The 25,639-nt window shown below is 37.1% G+C and overlaps 2 protein-coding genes across 2 annotated transcripts; one reads left to right on the forward strand and one right to left on the reverse strand.

Moving 5' to 3' along the window:
* Window positions 1-7,512: 7,512 nt before the first annotated feature.
* Window positions 7,513-8,211, forward strand: LOC114528330. The gene has a single exon (XM_028549958.1). It carries the CDS (start codon window positions 7,513-7,515, stop codon window positions 8,209-8,211), a length of 699 nt encoding a protein of 232 aa, XP_028405759.1.
* Window positions 8,212-21,241: 13,030 nt separating this feature from the next.
* LOC114528332 lies at window positions 21,242-23,782 on the reverse strand. Its single transcript, XM_028549959.1, has one exon. It carries the CDS (start codon window positions 23,780-23,782, stop codon window positions 21,242-21,244), a length of 2,541 nt encoding a protein of 846 aa, XP_028405760.1.
* Between the last annotated feature and the right edge of the window lie 1,857 nt (window positions 23,783-25,639).

Here is a 25,639-nt window from a genome sequence, read left to right on the forward strand (position 1 = left end):
ATTCACATTTACTGTCGCGTGTTCGTTGGTTGAGGGGTCTGTAGCGCTTCGCACTTCGTCGATTCCGTGATCAGAGGTGTCACTGTCAACTTCGATTTGTTTGAATTTTTTATTTTTGAGTGCTGTTGCCTGGTAAATTCTTGCCTGATCGACATAGCTTTGCGTAATGTCCACTTTTACCACAACTGTTACACGTTTTACCGTACGCAGGACATTGCTTTGGCTCGTGAGATCGGCCACAATTTCCGCAAGTTTTCTTTGGTCGATTTCTGGGATGTTCCATTGTGGGTTTGTGTACATCGCGGTGGAAGTCTTTGCGCACTGCGTCAACGTTCGCAGGAATTTTGTCGCTGAGGGACTTTAGTTGTGCGCAAGATACTTCGGCTGCTCTGCAGATGTCAATGGCTTTCGTTAGGGTCAGGTCTGTTTCACGTAACAAACGCTCTTTTAGGCTTTTGTTCTTGATACCACATACGATTCTGTCGCGCACAAGGCCATCGTGGAGGGTTTGGAATTCGCAAGTCGAAGCCAAAGTTCTGTACGAGGACAGTTACGTACTGATCGATTGTCTCGTCTTCGGCTTGATCTCGAATGTTAAACTTATGGCGCTCGTATGTTATGTTTTTCTTCGGATTGCAGTATTCTTTGAAGGCGGTCCTCAGTTGCTGCGTCGTCCGTTTCCACACTAGCGTACCACTTTCGCCTGCTTCAGTTTCTGGCGTTTGGAAAGTGAGGGTTTGGTAGACTTCGCGTCCTTTCTCACCCACACATAGTAGGAAATAGGAGCATCGTTCTTCCTCTGATTTTCCTTTTAATTCTGTCTTTTCGAAAAGAGCCCAATGTTCGTCAAACTTTCGGTAGTTTTCGCTAACGTTGCCGTCCAGTTTGAGTTGCTTAGGAGCTGCCCAGTAAGTTGTTCCTGCTGCCATTTTAGTAATAATCCCACTCCTGATACCATGTAATGTTCTCTAGTCCTATATATATTATCCTAGTATATGTTTATTACGATAATCATGAGATACAATGTTGAGCTGAGCGTAGGCTATATAAGACAGCCTAGTTAGTTGGTGTTGCATCATACTTATACGTAATCATGTTAAGTTAATCAGACAAGTGTCAATCATCGTATACTACAGTGACGTAAGTAATGACAAAATAGAATTTAAAAAATTAAACGAGACTTACCTGGAAGTGTAAGTTGAAGTTTGATTGTAATTCTATGAGTTATTAGTAAGGAACTAGGGAGTCACCCACCCTTTGTTGGTATGCATTACCCTCCCTGGGGGTACAATCACTATCACCGCTCTAAAGACTGACTGCTTGATATGCGCGCATATCTCTTATTGTGACTCCCTAGTTCCTTACTAATAACTCATAGAATTACAATCAAACTTCAACTTACACTTCCAGGTAAGTCTCGTTTAATTTTTGAAATTAATTTATTTTCCTCTGTGTATGATGTGGCTGAACATGTCCACTCAAATAATTTCCTGGATGATTATAGTTTTTGAAACATGGTTCTTTGTAAAAATAAACTAGTTACTATGGAAGCCCAGCAGGCTCACTTTAACACTCATATAGTAATTAGTATTTTCACATGTGAACTTAAAAGTCTCGCATGTCAACTTAGTATTCTCGCATGTCAACTTAGTATTCTCGCATGTCAACTTAGTTCTTTGAGATATCAACTTAGTATTTTCACATGTCAACTTAGTATTTTCCCATGTCAACTTAGTTCTTTGAGATATCAACTTAGTATTTTCACATGTCAACTTAGTATTTTCCCATGCCAACTTAGTTCTTTGAGATATCAACTTAGTATTTTCACATGTAAGGTTATAGTATTTCCACATGTAAACTTAGTATTTTTACATGCAAACTTAGTATTCTCGCATGCCAACTTAGTATTTTCACATGGCAGCTTAGTATTTTCACATGCCAACTTAGTTCTTTGAGATATCAACTTAGTATTTTCACATGTGAAGTTATAGTATTTCCACATGTAAACTTAGTATTTTCACATGCAAACTTAGTATTCTCATTTGTCAACTTATATCAACTGACGCATTATGACGAGATATCAACTGACGCATTCAGTTTTACATGTCAACTTAATATTTTACACGCAAACTTAGTATTTTCATTTGTCAATTGCAACTTATAGTATTTTCACATGTAAACTTAATATTTTCACACGCAAACTTAGTAATTTCATATGCCCTCTAGTATTTTCACATGTCAAATTAGTTTTTTTAGAATATCCACATAGTTTTGCATCAACTAAGTATTTTGAGATGTTAACTTAGCATTTTTAAAACTTAAGTCCATATTTTGAGATATTAACGAGGTAGGTATTTTTCGAGTTAAGCCCTTTGAGTTTAGCCCTTTTCGAGTTATGCCCCGACCACGCTCATACCACACCCTTTTTGCCAAGTACTGGGGGCTTAACTCGAAGTCACAACGATTTTAGTGTTCGAGTTAAACCCTGGCGTTTAAAAGATGCTAACAAATTATGCGCGTAAAATTTGTGAATATAGGGACGTAAAATGGATAAATTACTTAACCGATAAATTTGAGTAAAGAAAGTTTTCAAAAAATGTATAACCTCCGGTCAAAATAATTCCACTAACATTTCTATTCAGGAACTAGTGCGATAATTGTGGGGTTCTACATTTTTTGAAAACTTTCTTTACTCAAATTTATTATAGGTACTCTACTATTGTAGGTAACATCAATCAGGGTTTATTATATTTATTCAATTAGTCACAATTTTTTATTTACTGGGGATTTTACTGTATGTATAAATTAAATGTTCATTTGGTATTGCTGAGGTGTAATCAACTATTTTACATCAACGATGTGTGTGATTAAATATTTCGCTTGAGTCGAAATTCATCCATTTTACATCCCTTTATTCACGAATGTTTACGCACATAATTTCTTTGCATCTTTCAAAAGTCAGGGCTTAACTCGAACACTAAAATGGTTAAATGACTTCGAGTCAAGCCCCTGGCAAAAAAGAGCGTAGCAAGGGCGTGGTCGGGGCTTAAATTGAAAAGGGCTTATCGAGGGGCTTAAAAAATGGCAATATATATTTTTATTTCCTCATTTGAAAAAAGGTTGAAAACTATATATGATTCTCTTTTACCGTTTTTTAATATCTTGCTTACTTTTACAAATATTTTGATCAAAAGGAATGCAATATCCGCCATCTTGGAATTCTGTAGATATGCATGTCACAACACGTTAATTGGTTTATGCCAGTGATGGTTTATTCTATTGTTTCATTGTTCTATTGTATTGTCCCCCTATAATTTGTGAATATATGCATACGTTTTTCGTCGCTTTTCTTAGCAAACTAAAATCGCTGTAAAAGTACTATCAATGACAATGAGCATAGCTGAATGACTGTTGTGAAAGAAATACAATCCGCGAATTCTTTGCAGCCAGGAGGAAACTTGAAAGGGCTGAATAAAATAGTTGACAGGGCGTCTGGGGTTTTCGAAAATATAGCTCACGTATGAGGTTATAAGTTCTTTATTGACTTGTTATTATCTTCAGTGTGTTGCTTGAACCAGCTAAGGGTAAAGATCAACTGAAGGGTCGCGAAATTTAAATGGTTGGAACAGGAGTTGGTTAAATACTGGCATCATTAAGTTCATACACACTACTGCTCGAGCTAATCGGTTTTGTTCCTGTGTAATCTCTCATTTGATATTTTTCTGTTCATATGAGCATTTTGTGTTCATTGAAAAAATAGCACAACTTGTAGCTTGTTTGGTACACAAGCCGGTTTCAGTTGTCTGCTTTTAGTACTATAGCCCAGTTTACACTACATTCGATTTATTGGCACAGCACAGCTAAAATGGGTACCCGTCCCCATATCATCCGTGCCCGGCCTTTGTTTTGGTAGTCTGAGCACTAATAAAATTGGGCACGGGTACCCATTTTAGCCGTACCGTGCCAATAAATCGAGTGTAGTGTAAACGGGGCTTATATTAGCAAATTGCCGAAAACTCAAAGAGGTATACCGGCATGAATTAGCACACAACTCTGCCATGCAAAATTCTAGCTAATGTAAATACCAAAAAAAGGAAAAGCTTATATGACTTTGCTTATAAAAATCGGTTACTGAGAGACACAGTTACCTAAAAAGACAATATAGTCTAGATTATATTTGAAAACCGGAGTGAAATATAACAAAAAATTCTTAAAATAACCAAAAATGTTTAATCAACGTGAAAAATCCTTGAAAAGGATCCTAAACTTTTTCGTGGTCATACCCGTTGTAGAAATAGACTGAAAAATATTAAGTATTTAGTTAGGTGTGTCACGCTCGATCACTAATACAGAATGAAAAGTAAAAAGTATTGTGGGAAGGCTCGTAAATGGCAAAGCAAAGACAAATGATATTCTTTCAGACACTATGATATTCTCGTTGGTTAACAATGTAACTAATACTTTAGGACCGTTTACACGACAATCATTTTGGGCACGGCACACCTGATTTTTGTCGTGTAAATGGAGAACTAAAGGCTGACCAACACGCAGGTTTAGAATTTAGCTGTGCCATTTCCATTCAAAATTTTCATAAAAAAAAAATTAAATAAAAAACAAAATAAAATGAAAGAAATATAAATAAAATAAAACCCAGTTCATTTTAAAATTGAATACGATAGGCCCTCTAAAAATTAAAAATATTTAATTTTAGAATTTAAATAATCTTGCATTTGGCAACAATAGGCTCGCTAAAAGTCGTATTGAATTTTAAAATGAACTGGTTTTTATTTTATTTATATTTCTTTCATTTTATTTTGTTTTTTATTTAATTTTTGATTTTTTTAAAGGAAAATTTGAGTGGCAACGATAGGCCACCATAGTCGTGTAAACGCATCGACGGACCAAAAAGTGTTGTTCGCGTGCCAAACGTTAGGCGTGCCATGCCCAAAAATGACTGTTGTGTAAACGGGCCTTTATATTAACATGTATGACAATTGTGTTTAAATATTTCAGTTTTTATAATAATAAAAAAATATTTCAGTTTTAATAATAATAAGAATCGGTTCTCTCAACCCAATCCAATATATAGTAAAGTCATCTTCAGTCATAATTTGGCCAATTGTTCATGCAGTTTTTTAAGCAATTGTGTACTTCAGATACAACCCAGTATGTGTTACATATTTGAAGAATTCACATGAATTTCATTTTTTGACATTGTAAATTAATGGTGGGGTGTTACTCCCCTTCCACCTCCAGTCACCACTCACCACACAAAAAGAGGATTTACAATTTATACAAATGGAAGCACAGTACTGGAAATAACCCAATATGTGTTATAAATTTGAAGAATTCACTTGAATATTTTTTGGCAAAGCATTTTAACCATTTTTTGATATTGCAAATTATTAATGGGGTAGCAGTTATATCCCCCCGGTCACCACGTACGAAAAGAGGATATACCATTTATACAAATGGAAGCACAATCAACAATCACAATGGCAGCATCAGAGGAATATTTTGGTAAGTACTGTATATTATTGGCGTTTTATTTACGGTTAAAATTGTTATGCAAACTTTAAAAGTAGATATGGTTATGCAAATTATTGTATTTTCAGACCACAATAAAGTATTACGTGGAAAGTGTGGGAAATGCACTTGCATTCATTATGTCGTCAAACTTGGTAGCAATGTTTGTCGTGAATGTGGTCATCCTGCAGCAAGTCATGTAATATTGTGTCCATTATTTTTTTATTAAATTGTTTTATTTTCAATTTATCTAAACTGATTCACTATTTATCTAATATTGCCATGAAATCATTTTTTGCTTCAAGGAGGTTAAAAGTGGATGTAGCGGAGGTGGTAAATGCACATGTGCATGTAAAAAATATGTTCATGTGCATAATACTAATGACTGTTACACTTGTGGACATTTACCAAGTGAGCATGTTGGTCTTGGGTGCGTATCAATGTCAGAAGGTAGTCAAGGTACAACTAGAATTGACAGTACTGCATAGATAGGAGTACCATTCATTTTTATTTATCTGTTACTGCATGTATATTGCTTAAAGAAGTATAGTTTAATAGATGTGTATCTTTGTTTATATCTTATATTGCATTTTAGGTACTGATGACACAAAGAAAACAACAGTATACATGCCAAAAAGTGTGTACAGCAAAGTTTTATTTAACTGCTAACAAATTACCCTCATGCAGCAAGTATATCTAATGCTTTTGTAATCCTTTAGCCTATTCTGAAATGAAAGAATTCAATAAAAGGAAAAGAATGGAATTCATTGCAGGAACAGTTCCCAAAAAGAGCAGAAAACGTCCAAATACTGCAATGTTTAGAAGGGTCAGTATTGGAAAAATCCATCATTCCAACTTGCAATTAATATATTATGTATAGTTGAAAATTACTGTTGGGTTATTTTAGACAATTAAAGTACAGCTAAAACAGTTGCAGTTCACAAGCAATGGAAGCAAGAAGTATGTGTCTGTTGGAGACCAAAGACAGGTATAATGTTGAGTTAAAATTGTATATTAATAATGATAGAAGTAGTACTGAACATATATTATATGTATTGATACAGTAGTTGTAAGTATTTATATTTTTTAATTGCTTGTTTTTTGTAGATAACATTGAACAGTACCACCACTTGAAAACGTTTTAAAAGCTTGTGCAGAGGAGTTTTTGAATATCCCTAAAGACAAGTATGACGAGGAGGTGGAAGAAAAAAAATTGGACCTTTTTCTATTGGATGGAAAAGCTATTGTAAAAGATCATACTTATACATTCAACAGAACTAGTTTTCATTTTTTGTATGTTGAGGTAAATAATTAATTTTTTGAGAATTTATTAAGATCAGACAGTCCACAAAAACAAGCTGATCAGAAATATTCCTAAATATTTTTTCTTTCTTCTAGAAAAATGCATCTCTATCAGCAATGCAAAACAATAATTCAAGTAGCAGCAGTGAAACAAGCAATAGTCAGCAAATTTAATCTGTAGTGGGTACTCAACAAAAAGCATCTGGTAAAGTCAATGGTAAAATATTGTTTAAATAATGTTTTTTAAGAGATTCTAATAAACATGTGTATAAGTGAGGTCTTATATAATAACATTGTACTGTGCTGTTAAGAATAATACCTAGTACATCACCTTGCTGTTTCCTATCAATCTCATGTTGTTACAATGCCCAGTGTTGATGACCACTAAATTGACCACTGTTGTGAGATCATTATTGACATATATTGTAGTTATAGGCGAAACTAATATAAACTCATTATGCGAATTAAACAATTAAGTATTGTTATGTTAATCAAGCTAAAAAACCAAAAAGATTTGCTATATAAACTCGTGTAAATATTCTGTGTATGTAGTCGACGAATCTTCTTTAATATATATATCTCCTCACACCTGAGTTGTGTTCTGAGAAAGTGAGAGCATTACAAGAATGTGGAAAACCCAACTCAAAAGAAGGAGTAAGAAGTTTTCTGCAAATGGTGGGATATATGTCTCGTTTCATCTTTAACTTCGCCCAGATTGCTGCACCGTTGCGACAGTTGAAATCAACATCAACTTTTTCCTGGGGACCTAAAGAACAGGAAGCTTTCGAAAGTCTAAAGAACAGTTTGACGGAGCAAACAACCCTTGCCTATTTTGTTCCTGATAGACCAATGAGGATCTACGTCGATGCTGGAAAGAAGACAGAAAAATCTAGCAACGTTCCAGGGGGACTATGTGCCATTCTATGCCAACAAGACGATGAGGGACAATGGAAAATGTGTCATGTGGCCAACCGTGCTTTAACTGATGTTGAAACAAGATACGGACAAACCGAATTAGAAGCTGCTGCGATCAAATTTGTGTGTGCTGATGCCTTCTATAAGTATTTGGTTGGTGCGCCAAAGTTCAAGATTATCACGGATTGTAAACCACTTGTGCATCTCTTTAATAACCCAGCGTCGAAAGCACCGTTACGAATCGAGCGACAGATTCTTGCCATACAAGGTCTAGATTATGTGGTCAAGTACCAAAAGGGAGCTGAAAACATCGCTGATTATGGATCAAGACACCTGACGAAAAATCATAACGATGTTCCCACGGTGAAATCAGTGAACGAGATGGAGGAAGGATTACGAGCAGTAGTCTCTGAAGAAAACGTGTACCTTTCGAAAATCGCGAAAATGATAGCGACTACCAGTTCCTGAAAGAAGTGATTCAGAATAACCTTTGGAAAAGACATAGAAATGATGGAAGAATTGCAAGATTTCTCGGAGTAGCGTCCGACCTATCTGTTGTTGAAGAAATCATCCTGTATAAAGATAAAGTTATTCCCCCTCTCAGTTGTCAAAGAGAATTTGTCCAGAAAGCGCATAAGATTGGGCACTCAGGAGAAACCCGCACACTGAAGCTTCTTCAGGAGAAGATCTGGTTTCCTGGAATTGCCAAACTATGTAAAGAGATTGTACGAAATTGTCAAAGCTGTCAATTCACCCATCATCGCACCTACGACGAACCGCTCCAATCAACACCATTGCCGCCAGGTCCTTGGCATACGATTTCTGTGGATTTCAAGGGACCGTTTAAGGATGGAACTTATGCCCTGGTCGGGTATGATCTCTACAGCCATTATCCTGTTGTAAGTTACTGCAGATCCACATCGTTTTCATGTGTGAAACCAATCCTGGATTTGTGGTTTTCAACGTTTGGAACAGTGAAAGAATTGAAGTCAGATCGAGGACCTCCATTCAATTGACATGAATTCAGTGAATATGCTTGTGAGAAGGGATTCATACATAAACCTGTGAAACCTAGACATCCAAGAGGAAATGGTGAAGCAGAGAAATTTATGCAGAACCTGAAGAAGATGGAGCGGATTGCAAAAGTAGAGAAGAAGAAATACCGCAATCTAATTGAAGGAATGTTAAATGCATACCGTGCCACACCGCATCCTGCTACAGGGAGAAGTCCATTCGAGCTCATGTTTGGAAGAAAAATGAGACTTGGTGTATTGCCGGAAATATCAGATACATTCAAGCAGGAATATGATTGTGAAGTCAGAAAGAATGATGCTTCGTATAAACTCAAGTCCAAGAGATATCACGATAAGCGTAGAAATGTGAAAAAGTCCAGAATTGCTGTTGGAGACAGGGTTCTCATGAAGAACAGGCAAACAGATCCACTAAGTATTATTCCGGGTAGAGTAACCCAGATACATGGACACAGTGTAACAGCTCGATTTGATGGGAAATGCGAGACAAGTCACATTTCAAGATCGTACGTGAGACATCGCAGTTTGAGAAAGGAGAACTAGCAGAGACAAGAGACGATTGTGACAAAGTAGTAGATCAGTCGATCAATCCACAATGTGGCAGACAACCTGTTTATGTGACGCGCCGAGGACGTGAAGTTTTTGTGCCGGATCGATTCCAAAGTTGAGGGAAGAAAGGGATGTTGTGAGATCATTATTGACATATATTGTAGTTATAGGCGAAACTAATATAAACTCATTATGCGAATTAAACAATTAAGTATTGTTATGTTAATCAAGTAAAAAACCCAAAAAGATTTGCTATATAAACTCGTGTAAATATTCTGCTGTATGTAGTCGACGGAATCTTCTTTAATATATATATCTCCTCACACCTGAGTTGTGTTCTGAGTTTATAACAACCACTAAATTCAAAGTTAGAATAAGTTGGCTATTACAGTATTATGTATCTCACTGTGACATCATCTAATTTATCATTCAAGGCAAATGCCTCTTTGTTGAAGGAAGATGTACTTAGATGTGGTATATCTGTCCTCCCACACAAACTAGATGATATACTGAATACAGGTAACAAGATTGCAAGGACAGACATTCCAACCTTTAAACCCTCAAAACCGGGACAATCTGAATCCCCAATTTTCCTAAAGCCCGCCGCGCACGAGAGCTGTCAGCTGAGCTGACGACCTCGCGAGGCAGTTAACTCAGCCCGAAAAGCATCCGCACACGAGAAACTTGCCTCTGGAGCCAGTGGGCAAATTCCTCACCAAAACTATCCGCACACGACAGCTCTCGTGTGCGGCGGGCTTAAGGTAATAAAATACTTGTTGCAATGCACAAACGTAGCGTCATCCACAGGCATCTTTTATGTATTAAATTATAGCACAAACGTTAGACTTAGAAGTATAACAAAAAAGTTATATAACATCCCCTTATGTTCTTAACAAGTTGTTGGCGAAATAAACTGAAACTATTGTTCAATCAGTACCAATTAAGGTAACAGATTTGCAGTAAACTAATATATACTGCTAAATAAAAACGGTTATCACTGGTCGTTTGAACTGTGACTTTGGTTATAGACACGAGTTGCTGATTTGCACTTCTTTAACAATTCATGAGATGGTTCTTGGAACTGACATTTTTATACGCATTATGGCATTCAACGAGCCCCCTAACTGAAGACGCGATCGAAACTCTGTTTTGTTCTTCCGGATCATCGAAAAAACTCTCTCTTCACCTGCATTGCTGTGTGGTATCACGAGGAGAATGGATAATGCAATTTCGCTCAGTAGTGGGAGTTTCGATTTTAAGTACCCCCAAATGACATCCATGCGATATTGTTTATCATCAATATCTCCCATTTGTGCTGCATCCTAAACATTTCGAGGAATATCTGTTTCGCACATAGCTTGGTAGTCCAAAAACTGCTCTTCCACAGCATCTAACATCGTTGGATCTTCAAGTATTGCTTTGTGCACTCGCTTAAAACAACTGATGGTTTCCTCGACAAATGAGAAACTCATTTCGGCTCGCTTCTCAAAATCAACGAAAACACAGTTTTTCAAGAACCTATTGTCTAGTGGGAGCCACTGAATACAATACTCGTACGCTTGAACAAAGAAAGCTCTAACTGCATTGAAGAACTGATCAACTTTCACTTGGTCGACTTCCCCACCATCCAGCAGACGTTTAATGGTGTTTCTTGTAACGGGAACAATTCCTAAGCTCATATCATCTTTCTGGTTTTCAGTGGAGATATCTTCACACAATTTATGACATCATAAATGCGAACGGTTATGGGAAACATCTTTTCTAATCCATTATCGTTGCTAGAGTCTAACATTAGGCTATAAGGGAGGTTTTGCATATCTGTTACCAAATTTTCAAAGAAGTGGTCTCCAAGACAGTTGACAATGGCCGCTACCTTGGTTCTGCTACAACTAAATCTCTCTGCAATTTCGCTGCCCTTAAATTCGTTCCTGATGAGTGGACAAAGGTGATCTGCGATGTTAAAGAATGTGTTACGTTGGACAATCAACATTACTATTTTTGTCTCAGCGGCAATCGATGGTTCGATATCCTTATTCGTTGGCTATTTTCGGAAAAGCTGATCAACTCTCACGTTTCCTAAAAAAAATTGAAAATACTGCAATGATTAAATACAGTGCATTTTCAGTACATGTAAAAATTGCCAGTAAAATTAGTACTTCTTACTTTCACGTTGGCGATGGGCGGATATGTGTTTGTTCGTTGCGACGTGAATCTTTACATAATTTATTCCTCCATGAGCGCACGAGACATTAGCATTGCATGAGGTACAATGGAATTTGTACAGATGATCAGGCACGGACGAAGAGCACTTTTGAATAAAAGGGTACTCCTTTTGATATTCTGCAGAATATTTTGTTTGCCGTTTTGGTTTCTTTGCCGGCTGTGACATTATCTAATCTTCTGCTGCAAGAATACACTTGTATATGGAGATATAATTACATTTTAGTTAACGATGTAATTTACTTTTTAATTAATATTCACTAGTAAAGGAAGTATTTGTTGTGTGTAAGAAATTTGCAAATAATACGTCAAATTTGCACCAATTTCACTTAAAGAGCCCACAAATATTGTATTTGCTTTTTTCATGCCCTTTACTTCATGTAACACTAGTAAACTCGTTTTAATGTAAGAGAATGGAAACTAGCACAAAATACAGGCATTGCATGCCACGAAAACTAAATTGTTCGAAGATGATTGAATCGACAAATGATTTACTACAGACTAAAGCTTCCATTGGATTATTTGGATAAATTCGTTTTCAATACTACTGAAAACACAACAACCCTCAACATATTACGGAAAACGGGACAATTAGAGTAAAAGCGGGACAGCGGGACAACATAGTCTAAACCGGGACAGTCCCGGGTAAAACGGGACGGTTGGAATGTTTGCAAGGAACAAATATTTTCGGGCTCAATATGTATATATGTGTAGCTATATATTTGTAATTTTTATCACAAGGTGATATTTTTCAAATTTCGACGTTCTTTGTTGAATCAAAGTCATGGAAAATACTTGGTTCATGTGAATGGAAGTCAGTGAGGAAGAGTTTGGCAAAGGTGGCATGAGAATAGCCAGACAAGCAACTGCTTTAGAGGGTTTGCGTCACGACTTGTTAAATACTTTCACCAAAGGGACAAATGTTTTATTGAAAGAATATAATGACATTGTTGTAAATGCAGTGGAAGAAAAGAACAGATCTATTAAATCCATTGCAAAAAAGGCAAGTTAAGATTATTAAAAAAACCTGCTACATATCGGCAAAGTTTTACTCAAAACATAAATCCGCTTATTTCTAGTACATATCTGCAAAATATGGATTGTAAATGATGAAGCACAAGGTGTACCGTCATTGCCATTGGTTAGGAAGTGAACAATAAAATGAAGCATTGCTCATGAGCCCAATAGGTCCCAGGTGCATTGCACTATTTTTATAAAACACCATTTTCTACTTATTCTAAAATAATGCCCTCATAGATAAAATATAGACAGTTTTCAATGCGTATCATCGTGTACTTTTCGAATAGCCCAACAAATTATTAATATAGATGCATTTGGCAAATTTTGCATAAAACTTTGAAACTAGAAAAGATCAAAGTTACAGTACAGTGAAATGCATTATCTTAAAACCGATACAACATGTTGACTTTGTTTTAGGAAATTCAGACGCAAATGGTCTGCCGCTCATTGGTCGAGCAGTTTAGTCAAATGTACAAGGAACAATTGATCAATAGTCCAGAGTATGTGCATAAATTATCTGTGGTGCAATCCTGACTAACATTTGAGGACGAGCTAGGAGCCTGGTGTTTTGCAATCTTTATTTTTGTAGGGTTCTTCCTGCATTTTTAGCTATTGAAGAATCAAGTGGTGATGTCTATATGATGGAAGCTATTCTACCAGGCCGTTTTACAAAATATATGGGAAACGAGGGTAAAGAAAAAAACACATCTGAAGGGAGTGCTAGTGTTATCTGCATGGCATTAGTTCATTGGTCATTAATCTTCAGTAATGGGGACTTCATCATCACTGACTTACAAGGTATGTTACCAACTGTTAGAGATTAATGGCGGGTATTTTACCTGCATGCAAAAATTTTTAATAATAGTTTTAAATTCGCCTTTCAAAAGGTGTTAACTTAAAGCTGACAGACATTGAATTGGCAACCAAAGATAAAGGGTATTTACAAATGTTGATACATGCATGTACTGTACACGTTGCACCAAATACAAATATTTTATTAAAAATCCCCGTTAAAATTGGTAATTGTCAGTGTTGTGAAAATATGGAAAAGTTTACTTTTGTTTCACATGCGGAAAGCATACAAATTTTTTGCAAACTTGCAAGCACATATTTTCCAACATTTCGCAGCCAAATTCAATTTAACTAAAACATTGTTTTAGTTAACATTTAAATATACAGGTATATTTTCTGCAATTTACAACCTTCCGTAACGAAACATAACAATTTAACATAATTTAATTAAGATGCCATTTCTGGTTATGGTGAAAAGACGCGAATCGCGATGCTGTTAAAATCTTTACATTTGTAATTGGTACACATAAGGGGAGTTGTTCAGGTATTATGGAATTGGGAATGTTGGAAATGATGCTATTGAAACCTTCAAAAAAACACACAGTTGTGGATATACCTGCAAAGATTTAAACCTTCCTCCAATACTTCCAAATGGTATGTATACTATTGCTCTTACAAAAAAAATTGGCTTACTTGTTTATGACTCCGAATAACATACAATGCAAACTCGCATATAAAATAATTTATAACAATTGTTTGTTTTTTATTCCAACTATTGTACAGTATATCCTCTCACTTTAGTTTTTTTCCCTCAAAATATAGAAGAAAGTGATGAAGAAGCATTATCCAGAAGCTCGTTCAAGTTATAAATGGTTATCCAAATGGTATATATTATACATTATAAGTTACAGTGTTGCTTTAAGACATAATAGCTCACAATAAGCAAACGTCAGTTTTTGATATTTAAAATTGTACATTGGTTGATATTTATTCTGCAGTAAAGTCTAGGCCTAGGTCAAACGTCGCTCTTCTCATGCGCCAAACCTAATACAAATGAGCTGAAACAAAGACATTAATTCATTTTCATTAGGTTCGGCCCATGAAAAGAGCGAATTAAGTCCGACCTAGGCCTTAGTTTTATGTACGAGTCAATTCCAACTGCGACTTCCCCAGGCGAAACCCTGGCCCTGGGATTTTCACTTTTGCGGGGAAAATATGGTCAAATTCCTGACGGTGAGGACTAAGTCCATTGTCCGTAACTACCTTGTACGTTTACTGTCAGAAGCCTCATAACGGAAATACCAGCACACTTGCATGGCGGTAATTGTATGTATATAGACTTTATTACGTAGTAGATGCAGAACTACACAGAAATTAATATCAAGTATAGCCGAGTGTAAAATTAATACACAAACAATTTTTATGCTCGCAGGGTATACAGTAAACGAATTGCGCTGGTATTCACGTTTTGACTGTACTAACACGCGACTAGAACAAAGTCAGCCTCAACCAAAAAAACCACACATTTTCTGACCACCATGCCGGAAGTTGTATACTCATTTCATATCATGTTCATCTACACAAAGCATTTCCCCCGACTGCTGGTTAATTTTGCGCAAAATGATCTGTTAATTGAAAGGGTTAAATTCCCTACAGCGTAGAAATGTCGCTTCTAGTTCATGCCAATAAGGGAGAAACTTTGGTCAAGTCCAGGGGGTTCGCCTGGGAAGGCTCCCCGTCCTGATCGCTGTTGGAATTCTCATACTTTATGTTTATATTTCGTTTTATATAATGTTAGAGTTCTCATACTTTTTTATACATTATGTTTCTCATACTTCACCTATGTATTTGTTTCCATGAACTGAACAAGGCAGGTATAAACGTCTTTCGCATTAGTTATGGTGACAGGTTCATCCAAAAATTCATTTGATATTTCAACAAAATTTTCATCATCTATATAATGGCGGATTGGCAAATGAAGACCATTTTCTTCTTCAAGAAAAGATATATCTTCATTACTGGGTTGAAAACCAGCATTGCGAAAACCTAAAAGACAATACAGTCATCCTGTTATTTGCAATATATACATGTAAGATAACTAACAAATTTTAAGAAAATAACATTACCAAAATGGTTTGGAAAATTGTAAAGATCATCTGGTATGCCCTGTGGTGTTTTGCGATCTTTTTGTTTTCTTATTCGTTGACTATTATGCTCATCAACAAACCATTTCAATTCATTTTGGATAAGTGGCATGTAGACATAGCGGAGGCATAATCTATTGTATGAAAATACAATTGTATTTTGTTAAAAAACAAACAGGTTTTCTGTCATATTGCACTTCAGTTGGAATATAAGTTTGTTTCTCGATTTATATTGTGTTTACTAATTTTGTATTTAAGTGCTACATGCAAATATTGTCTCCCGTACAAAATGACCTAAATTTTGAAAAGTGTAAATCTTACAATCAGTTACAAGATAATCTCCTTACTTATGGAGCAAACAGTCTTGTAGAAACAGCCCATCTTGTTCCAAATCCTTAAAAATGGAAATCTGTTTAATTTATGTACAAGATAGATAATTAGTATTATTATTATTCAATTGTCACATAATACCAATTACCAAACAACCTTATAGTATTAATACCTCACCCCTTTTATTGTTATATATTTTATTTTACTATGTCTATGTGTAAGGCACCATCCCAGCATAGAACAAACAATGAAGTTGAGTGTAATCTTAATATCATAATTTCAAGCAATTAATAGTAATCTCATCTTCGTAAATGATTGAAACATTTTATCCAAAATACAGTTGGTGTAATAATCAGCATTGTGCAGTGCATGCTCTTACTACCAACCCTAAATTCTTTTTCCCAATATCCAGTGTGATATTCTCTCTGTTGTCTCCATAAGCGTTCAATTCTCTGGAATTATTAGCAATTCAATAAATTAATGAGTGGAAAATAGACGAAATTCAACAATACTCCTTTATACCTATTGATAATTGCACATGTACATTACATATGATTTATATTGAATCATTAATGCTTTTGATACAATGTGTATAGTTTCGTCAATGTAAAGAGTATGTATACAGTACATCCGTTACAGAATTGAGGAGTTAGATATTTATAGGGTAATATTGGATTTATTAAAATAAATTTTGAAAATGCTTCCATACAGGCACAGAGACCTTGTTTGAATGTCTAGTGACTTCACTCCTGGAACTACCTGATTTTGCATTGATGTGCCATACACATGACTTTTCTCTCCAGCTAAGTTATCAAAGCAATTTTGCCTTAGGTATGTTTGACAGGTTGCCAAAATTCCATTTTCTGTACCAGCATCAGATCTTGTCAAAGAAGGAACCACTATACAGGGTGTATAAAAAAAAAGTAGACAATTTTGAAATGTTTAGAAAACTATAAATTTATCAAAATATCTCATAGATTTGTGCTAGTATGGGTACTTTGGCATCTTCAGGTCATTCTAACACTAAAAACAAACAGAAAAATTAACTGCACGGCAACATTTCCCTATGTCAAATTGAGATGAATCGCATCCCTTCTTGATGGCTTTGACCAGCTGAATCAGTTCCAACTGATTTGCTGCCATACTTTTAAAGTCTCTTTTCAGTGAGACTACCTCATTTTTTAGTGATTTTATCTCTCTCAGTGCTTCTAACATTTGACAGAACAGTAAAATTATTCATACATGAGTGTCAGGGAAAATCCTTGTTAAGGGAAAACCCATGTTAAGGGAAAACCCATAACATAAATAAGAGGGAAAAACCCTGCAAAAAAGAGACAATGAAAAAGTATCCACATTCATGCAGATAAAATGAATTACCTTCACTACAGCTGCCAGAGGTGCTACTGATAGTACTGCTTGTCGGTTGGCTTACTATACGAAAAATCAAGTTTGAGCAATTATTTTTGTAAAAAATAAATAGCTTTGATATATGCTACAAAATAGTACTTGAATGTATTTGTTACCTTCAAACAGAGTATCTTCAGTAGGCAGTATAGCTCGAGGTACAGCTCTCCTGACACTGACAATCGACGGCCTAATGACCCCCCTATATATACATATATAAATATATACATATATATATACATATATATATACATATATACATATATACATATATACATATATACATATATACATATATACATATACACATATACACATATACACATATACACATATACACATATACACATATACACATATACACATATACACATATAAAACGGCAATCTGTTCTTAAACTTTGTTTTTCTTGAAAGGTCCAAATGCAGTCTCGTAACAGAAAAGCTTTCTTCTTTAACATTGATACTATTGTACTGAAATACGAGCAAAAGGCATTCGAAATTAGTAATGGTTCAGAGGTGTAGACAGAGTTGATGTTGAACATAGGGGAAGATAATGTAGTAGGATTGCTCGGATATAACTTTTTAATTGTGTTCCAGAAGCTGTCCAAATTGTTTGAAGTTTCGTTCAACAGATCTCTATAGTAAGCTTGTTTTGATTTATTCAGCAAAGAGTTAACTTGATTGCGTTTGGTCTTATAGGCAAGCATATCAGCCTCTGATTTAGTTTTCCTGAATTTGCGTAACAACATATCGCGGTTGTTCATTGCCTTTTTTATCTCATTTGTCAGCCATGGAGATGGTTTTCCACGGATGCGTTTCCTTATAACAGGAGCAACCTTATCAAAACATGTTAAAACAATATCTTTCATATAATCCCAGGCATAATTTACATCATCTGTTTCGTAAACAGGTGACCAATCATGCTTACGCAATTCGTCACACATCAGTTCCTTGTTATAATTTTTCGTGTTTCGACAGTTTATAACCTTTAACGCATATTTAGTATGATTTAGTTTCCTTACACAGCCAATTAAATCATGGTCACTGAATGCAATTGGAACAACATCCGTATGAGCAATAACTAAAGGGTTATTATTGATAATAACATCAATTAATGTGCTGGTATTTAGGGTTGTCCGGGTAGCTTTCTTCACGATTTGTTTAAATCCATTTACCGAGATAATTCGTTTTATTTCAGGATGATCTTCTCTTCTGAGATAATTGACATTCAAATCCCCTAGGACAATTACTTCTTTAGAGTCAACCACATGTAACATATTTGCAAATAAGGTATTAAAATTTGCATGGAGATAAGATGAACAGTCCGGAGGCCGATAAATAACACACATCAGAAAACTTTTCGACTTAATCGGAAATATCTCAAGCCATACAGACTCCAACTCAGTTTCCAGGTCATGTCTCCTTGTCCAGTTTATCCTATCCGAAATATAAATACCAACACCACCTCCCAAACCATTGCATCAAGATCGGCTAATAAATGAATAACCCCCAATAGAGTACAATTCTTCGGGTTCGTCTTGTATATGTGTTTCGGTAAGAGCGAGAAAATCAACCTCGTCGTAGGTCGTGAGAAGTTCCGTAACATGCAGTAAATTATTCCACAAACCTCGCACGTTTAAATGAAGACACTTCAAGCCACGCTGTCCGAGACGTATTCATTCTCTGGTCCAGGACAGAGTTCAATATCACCACCAAGCAATAACAACAATCGTAGATCAAGCTTCTTCCCAACATGATGGACATCACTGATCTGCTGATAGCACCATAACGATTGAGATACTAGCGATTGATTTGCATCAGTCATTTCTTCGCCATAAAAAGAGTAACAAATTGAGTTTGCCGTACTAAAACTAGGTTTCTTTAAGCAGAAAATTCAAAATAACTGCAGAGCAATTTTCAGCATGACCGGCATGACCGCCATGTTGAGTACCACTCGAGTTGTAATAAGATCACTCCTCTTGGTACTCCATCTGCTCCTTTTACGATACGAACAACCTTGCCTTTCATCCACTTTCCGCGATTTTTCTCTTCTCCAACGATTAGAACAATCTCCCCAATTTCTGGTGGCAGCGTCTTCTCTCGATTGATACGATGGCTTTCCATCAATCCATGTATATACTCCTTCCGTAATCGAGACCATACATGTTCTCTAGCCTTTACTAGTCGTCGTTGAAACTTTGTCAGTTCTTCATCTTCCAACTCGATCTCTTCTAAGGTATGCGATGATTGTCCCCACATGACCGAGTTTGGGGTCAGCGTCTTCTCATCACCTCCATTACTGTCAACATATGTTAGGGGGTCTATTGTTTAAATGTCTTTCGATATCCATTACGACCGCTTCTAGGTGTACAAACGAAAGATGCGACTTTCCTAAGGTTTTGTTCAACGTCTTCTTTATCTCTTTAATTATTCTTTCATACATGCCGCCCCACCACGGTGATTTGGCCAAGTTGAACTTCCAAACTAAGGGTGGCCAAATGATTCTGTAATTGTTCGCTTTTCCGGATCTTTCGAATCAAATTAGCGGTTGTTTTGAACACTGCGGCATTATCTGATATTATCAGTTTGGGTCTTGTTTTCCGCGTTATGAATGAATTCAACTTTCTTTGGAATTCCTCGGCAGATTGGAATTTGGTCACTTCTGAGTGGACTGCTCTGGTCACTGCACAAGTGAATATTATGATGTACGCCTTTGACTCTGTTTTGTCCTTCTTTCGGTATGTCAATGGACCAGCAAAGTCCACACCTGTTTGCTGGAAAGGCCGGATAGCTTCGAGACGGAAATGTGGTAATGACGCCGTAGTAGTTGGTTGTAATGGTTTCGCCGGAAACACGTTACAAACGTTACAATCTTTTATAAATCTCTTTACTAGCGAGCGAAGACGGGGAATCCACCACTTACTTCTTATGTCAGCCATAGTACTCGCAATCCCCAAGTGCATAATTTTCTCATGAGTATGTTTAATCAATTTTCTTGTGAAAAGCCCGTCCTCTAGGTAAATCGGTGAGTAATTTGGTATTCGTCCTTGACACTTCAATATCTTCGTTTCTGGATCTTCTACTAGAGACCAACCTGGAAGCTCGAGTTTCTGTGGAAGGTATGTCTGCTCTCGCTGTATCCAGCAGTTCTGTGCTTTTGAAATCTCAACTGTCGTTAGGGGACCGCTGCTTTTCTTTAACCGACACTTCTTAGCCCGAAGGTTGTCACAAATCTGATGATCCATGCCGTTATACGAATCGTGCTCCAATAAGTCTTACGAAGTAGAAGTTTATCTAACTCATCTTGTTGGCGTTCAGCTACATAGGATACAACCTCACTGATGGGTTTCTGTTCCAGTTTGCTTTCTGGCGATAATTTCAGGATTGGTTGTTCTGGTCAATGTTCCTCATCCAACAGCCACTGAGGTCAAGTATACCAGCCAGCCTTTTCCATTTTGTTAAGAGAAACCCCTCTACTTCCAAGATCTGCCAAATTACTTCCGGATGGACAATATTTCCACTGAATTCCGACTTCTTCTGTGATTTCCGCCAACTTCTTCACCCTGTTCGAAACGAATGTTTTCCACGATTTCCACGGATTAAGAATCCAATAGAGGGACACAAGACTGTCCATCCATATCACTACTAATCGGAGGGGCAACCTCTTTAATGCTTGGGTCAGGTTCCACGCTAAGTTCGCTCCCATGTGACCACTGACCAATTCCAGCCTGGGTATGGAGGTGTTGCGTTTCGAAAGTCGAGATTTAGACACTAAAAGTCCTTTCGACTTTGAAGATTCTTGCTCGATCACCGCGATTGCTACCGTTGAGCACGCCATTGCACTAGCGTCAGCAAATAAGTGGAGGTCGATAGCTTTGGTTGCTCCAACTGGGACCAGACTCCTTGGAATCTCAACATCATGCAATTGCTTTGTCCAATTGTTCCACTGTTTCGTAAGTTCAGAGGACACTTCCGTGTTCCAACTTTTACCTTTCTCGCACGCGTCTCAATATAAACGTTTCCCCTCGACCATTGTAGGTGAAATTATTCCTAACGGGTCATAAACTCTCCCCAAGTTACTAAGAATAGTTTTTTTCATTAATCTTGCATCCTCGTCTCGTTGCACCTGGATCTTGAGCGTGTCCTTAGTCTTATCCCAAACATGTTTTAATATCCTTCCCGGATTCGGCATGTTTTCACTCTCAAGGCTTGATATGTTGCTCTCCCATTTGTGCACTGGGAATTTCCCACTCTCTAACATTTCTGTGGCCTCTCTTTTGAATTTCTGAAGGTCTTGAATTTCCGCCCCAATCATCATCAGATTATCGACATATGTGTTTTCTCGGAGTCTGCTCACAGTATCACGAAATGTCTCAGGTTGCTGGTCGTAATGATGTTCTAAAGTCGCACCCAACATAAAGGGGCTTGTTTCGACTCCGAACGGTACTCGTGCGGACCGAAACAACTCATCCTTCCCATTGATGTTGAAGATAAAGCGAAAAGCATCCCGATCTTCCTCACTGAGACCAATTTGTAGGAATGCCTTCTCAACGTCTCCTATCAATAAATATGGTGACATCCGCGCTCGCACCAGTATGTCCCAAAGCAGGGGTTGTAAAGGGGGGCCTGGGTACATGCATTCGTTGATACTGTTTGATGTTGGCTGTGGTTTGGCGCTCGCGTCAAAAACCATCCGAGTTTTCGTCGTAGTGGCGTTTTGCTTAATGACGGGCTTGTGAGGCATATAATATACCCGTTCCCTGGTAGGTGTTGTCGGAGCCTTTTCTATAATACCAGCCATCACTTGGTCAACAATGATCTTCTCGTAATCCTTACGTAGGCCTGCATCACTTTCCAACTTCTTCTCTACTCGCCTTAACCGAGCTTTACTCTGGGCTTCGTTCGTCTCGTTTAAATGACTTCCAGGGATCCAAGGGACCTTCACTACGTATCTTCCATTCTCATTTTGCACAATGTTTTCCTTAAACTCCTTGTGTAAATCAAGTTGACTGTTCTCCCCCCGATCTTCTACCTCTAGTACATCTAAACTGTAGAGTTGGTGGCAGTCCTGAAACTCCCTAGAAAACCAACACCTGTCACTAGGAAACTCCCCACCATGGATTATCCAGCCGAACGTAGTACCCTCGACTATGGGGTCAGCTGGTTCGCCCTTGAAAACTTCTTCTGTTTTAATTCTACAGTACGTGGTATCTCCAATAATGACATGCATTTGATACTCATCTCCATGCTTCATATAAAATTTCTTATCGGTAATATGTTTGTATTTCGACTTTAGATCTACCAGGTTTGGCCGCTTAACTGTTGTAAAGTCAGGCATATTACTGCCAGTCAACTCGATTTTTTCATTTGCCTTCCCATCAAGTGATGTGATGGTTACTTCAAAAATTGGAAAGGCCTGTTTTGTAGTCCCGCTTAAGGTGACTATCTGACGTGTCTCATGCCGGACTGGGGTTAACTTTAACTTTCTAACTGTTTCACTCGAAATAAAATTGCGACTTGATCCAGAATCCAAATAGGCCCAAAGGGTCCCACCCTTTATATTAACAGGTATCATTGGTGGAAGTGTTTGACCTTCAACTGGTGATGTATATCCTGTGAATACTGAGTTACCAGCATCATCTTCTTTGTCACAGAGACTGGTATGATGCCTGGCTTTACATTTCACACAACCTCGACTGTGGCATTTATTGGCTCTATGCCCACGCCTGCCACAGTTGAAACACAGTTGATTGTCAACAAAAAACTTCTTTCTTGCTTCTAATGTTACAACCGTCTTACAATCACTTCCCCAGTGATCCTTCTTACAAAAGGTACATACAGGAGTAGTTGACTTACCTCCCTTTGATTCAAACCACATACCCTCTTTTCGGGTTTCTCCTGGATCCACCTTGTGTCTGCTCAACCATTTACGAATTTCATCAATAAGACCTCCCATGTCCCAGTTTTTCCACTCTTCATCCGTACGTACAAGATCTGGCTTCACTTGAGGTAACTTATTGATAGTCGTCATCACAAATCCTTTTAACATGTCACCTTCACCCAATGTCAACAACGCCTCATAGTTCCTACTCAGCGCTTCGTAAAACTCACGAATCTTTGTGTAATTGTATCCTTTTACCACAGGCAGACTAACAATTTCGTTTACGTGAGAGTTAACTACCAATTTCGTTTGTCCGTACTCCTTTTTAAGTCTGTCCCAAGCCATTTTGTAGCCCACTCCGCTGGGTTTTAAATTAGCAATCTTATCCCTGACTTTTTGACACACCATTTCTAATAGATACCCAAATTTCTCCTCGTCTGTTATCGGTTTTTCGTGCACTTGTGTCAAAAATATGTTCTCAAAACGTACCCAGTCCGTTGGTGTACCTTTAAACGGCGTTATCTTTAATTTCGGCAGTTTCGCAGTCGTTGCTCGGGCTGATTTCTCCATTTCCATTTTCTGTTGTGTCATACGTAGCTCAGCCTCGAGTTTCTCCTCCCATAGCTTTCTTTCGTGCTCGTCTTGCCTCTCGAGAAGTTCCACCATTCATCTTTTGTGTTGTTCTTGTCGTCTCTCTTCTACTTTGATTTGACAACGCTCGGATTCACGCTCTAAATTGTCGTTTCTCCCCTTAATCGCACGTGTTAATTTATCTTTTTCTTGAACTAAAGTTAAACACGAAGATCGAACCTCCTTTTTCCATTGTCTCACTGTACGAGGCGTTATTCCGTGATCGAGTTTCATCTCCTCTGTCTGGGCTATTACGTTTATCAATTTATTGATTATTTTCCCCGCTCTCTTTTCCAAAATTTCCATTTCGCCGTAGTCCTTACTTTCGATTAACTCATCTGCTTCTTTCAAAAAGTATTTTAATTTCAAGATTTCCTTTTTAATATCGTCTTCGAGCTTCTTTTCATCTTCGTTTACTTGCATCCCTTCGTCGGATTCGTCGCCCATGTTTTGTCGTTAGTTGTTTCGATATCTCACAAATTTCACAACGTATCGCATATTTTCTCAATATTCAATCGCATATCCTGGTCACGGCACCACAAATGTACCGAATTTTTCTATACATTCAATATATTTTTGTACTTCAACACTCACACTTTACAAATTCTCTTCAATTCTGAATTACTCTCTCTTTGCTCTCTCGTTAAACCCGAATTAATTAACAGAAAAGAAATTACTATTTATATATTTCTATAAATAGAGGTACTGTCCGAGCCGTCCGTACAGTCCTTCGGGAATTGACTACAAGACCGTGGTGACGTATGTTTTCCCTATGACAATAAAATCAATTAGATATATGTGAAAGCAGTGAAACTGAAACATTCTGACCTATAACATGTAAATTAACCTTTCGCTAGTTAGATTTCCAGATATGCAAAAGGAGAGTCTGCTGACAATATTCTAAGAAGTGAAATACAAACAACCCCCCCCTGATATGTTGAAAGATTTGTGAAAGAGTTTATAGACAATAAATAGCTCAGCCCGGGATTAGGAACATTATAGTGAGAAAGTATTTAAACAATAAATCGCTCAGCCTGTTATAAGTTCAAAGATATCATATTTATCATATTATTCATACACAAAGCCGAAGTATTATTGACCTCATTGGTTGAATTTCTTCAAACTTCTGTTCAGAAAGGCATTCAAGGGCGTTTAAGGACTATCAAAAGTATATACCATATTTTATTGATCTAGAGTATTCACCACCAAGAGTTTTCATGAGTGTTTAGGTTTTAGCTAAGTCTACTTCACTTGAATTAGAATGCTCCCCAAAGGAAAAATGAGTCTACAAGCTTTTCACAAAATAGTGCTGAGTTCTGCACTTTGAAAAAACATGTTGAGCAAGTGGATGAAAAGTTGAACACAATAGTGGATATCCTCAAGTCAAGCAGTTCATCGCCAGGCAGCTCTTCATCGCTTGCAAGTTGTTAATTTGAAAGCACTCCAGAGAGAAAGGTGATCAAACTACTTTTTTCATTAATGCGACTTAAGTGAATTAAAATAAGACAAAATGCAAGTTAGTCCACAGTATACTATAAGTTATGGACCCCAGGGTACTGTTATGGGAAACAAGTTATTAACCTTTCAGCCTCAGACTGCCGCAGTGAGCCTAACCTGAAATTCAGGCCCTATAAATAAATAGGGCCTGACACGTACAAAACATGTATAGACCATGGGATGCCCACATCTAATTTTAGACAAAATAAAACAAAACGAGTGACAATAACAATATGATTGAGAAGGTTGTATATTTCATTGTACATAGTAATAATATTTATTGCTGTTTTTTCAACATCATATGTTGAGATTCTGATTGTATGCTTTAATTCTAGTTGATGACGTGTGTGACTGAGAGAAAATATATTTTTCCAGCTGAAAAGTTCACAAGAAAAA

This window comes from Dendronephthya gigantea, unplaced genomic scaffold (genome assembly GCF_004324835.1).
Source record: "Dendronephthya gigantea isolate DGI-Jeju-01 unplaced genomic scaffold, DenGig_1.0 000049F, whole genome shotgun sequence".
In the NCBI taxonomy this organism is placed as follows: Eukaryota; Metazoa; Cnidaria; class Anthozoa; order Malacalcyonacea; family Nephtheidae; genus Dendronephthya; species Dendronephthya gigantea.

What these genes read in the sequence shown, in the direction of transcription:
- LOC114528332 (XM_028549959.1), bottom strand. Translation starts at nt 23,782, where the DNA reads ATGGTGGAACTTCTCGAGAGGCAAGACGAGCACGAAAGAAAGCTATGG.
- LOC114528330 (XM_028549958.1), top strand. Translation starts at nt 7,513, where the DNA reads ATGTCTCGTTTCATCTTTAACTTCGCCCAGATTGCTGCACCGTTGCGA.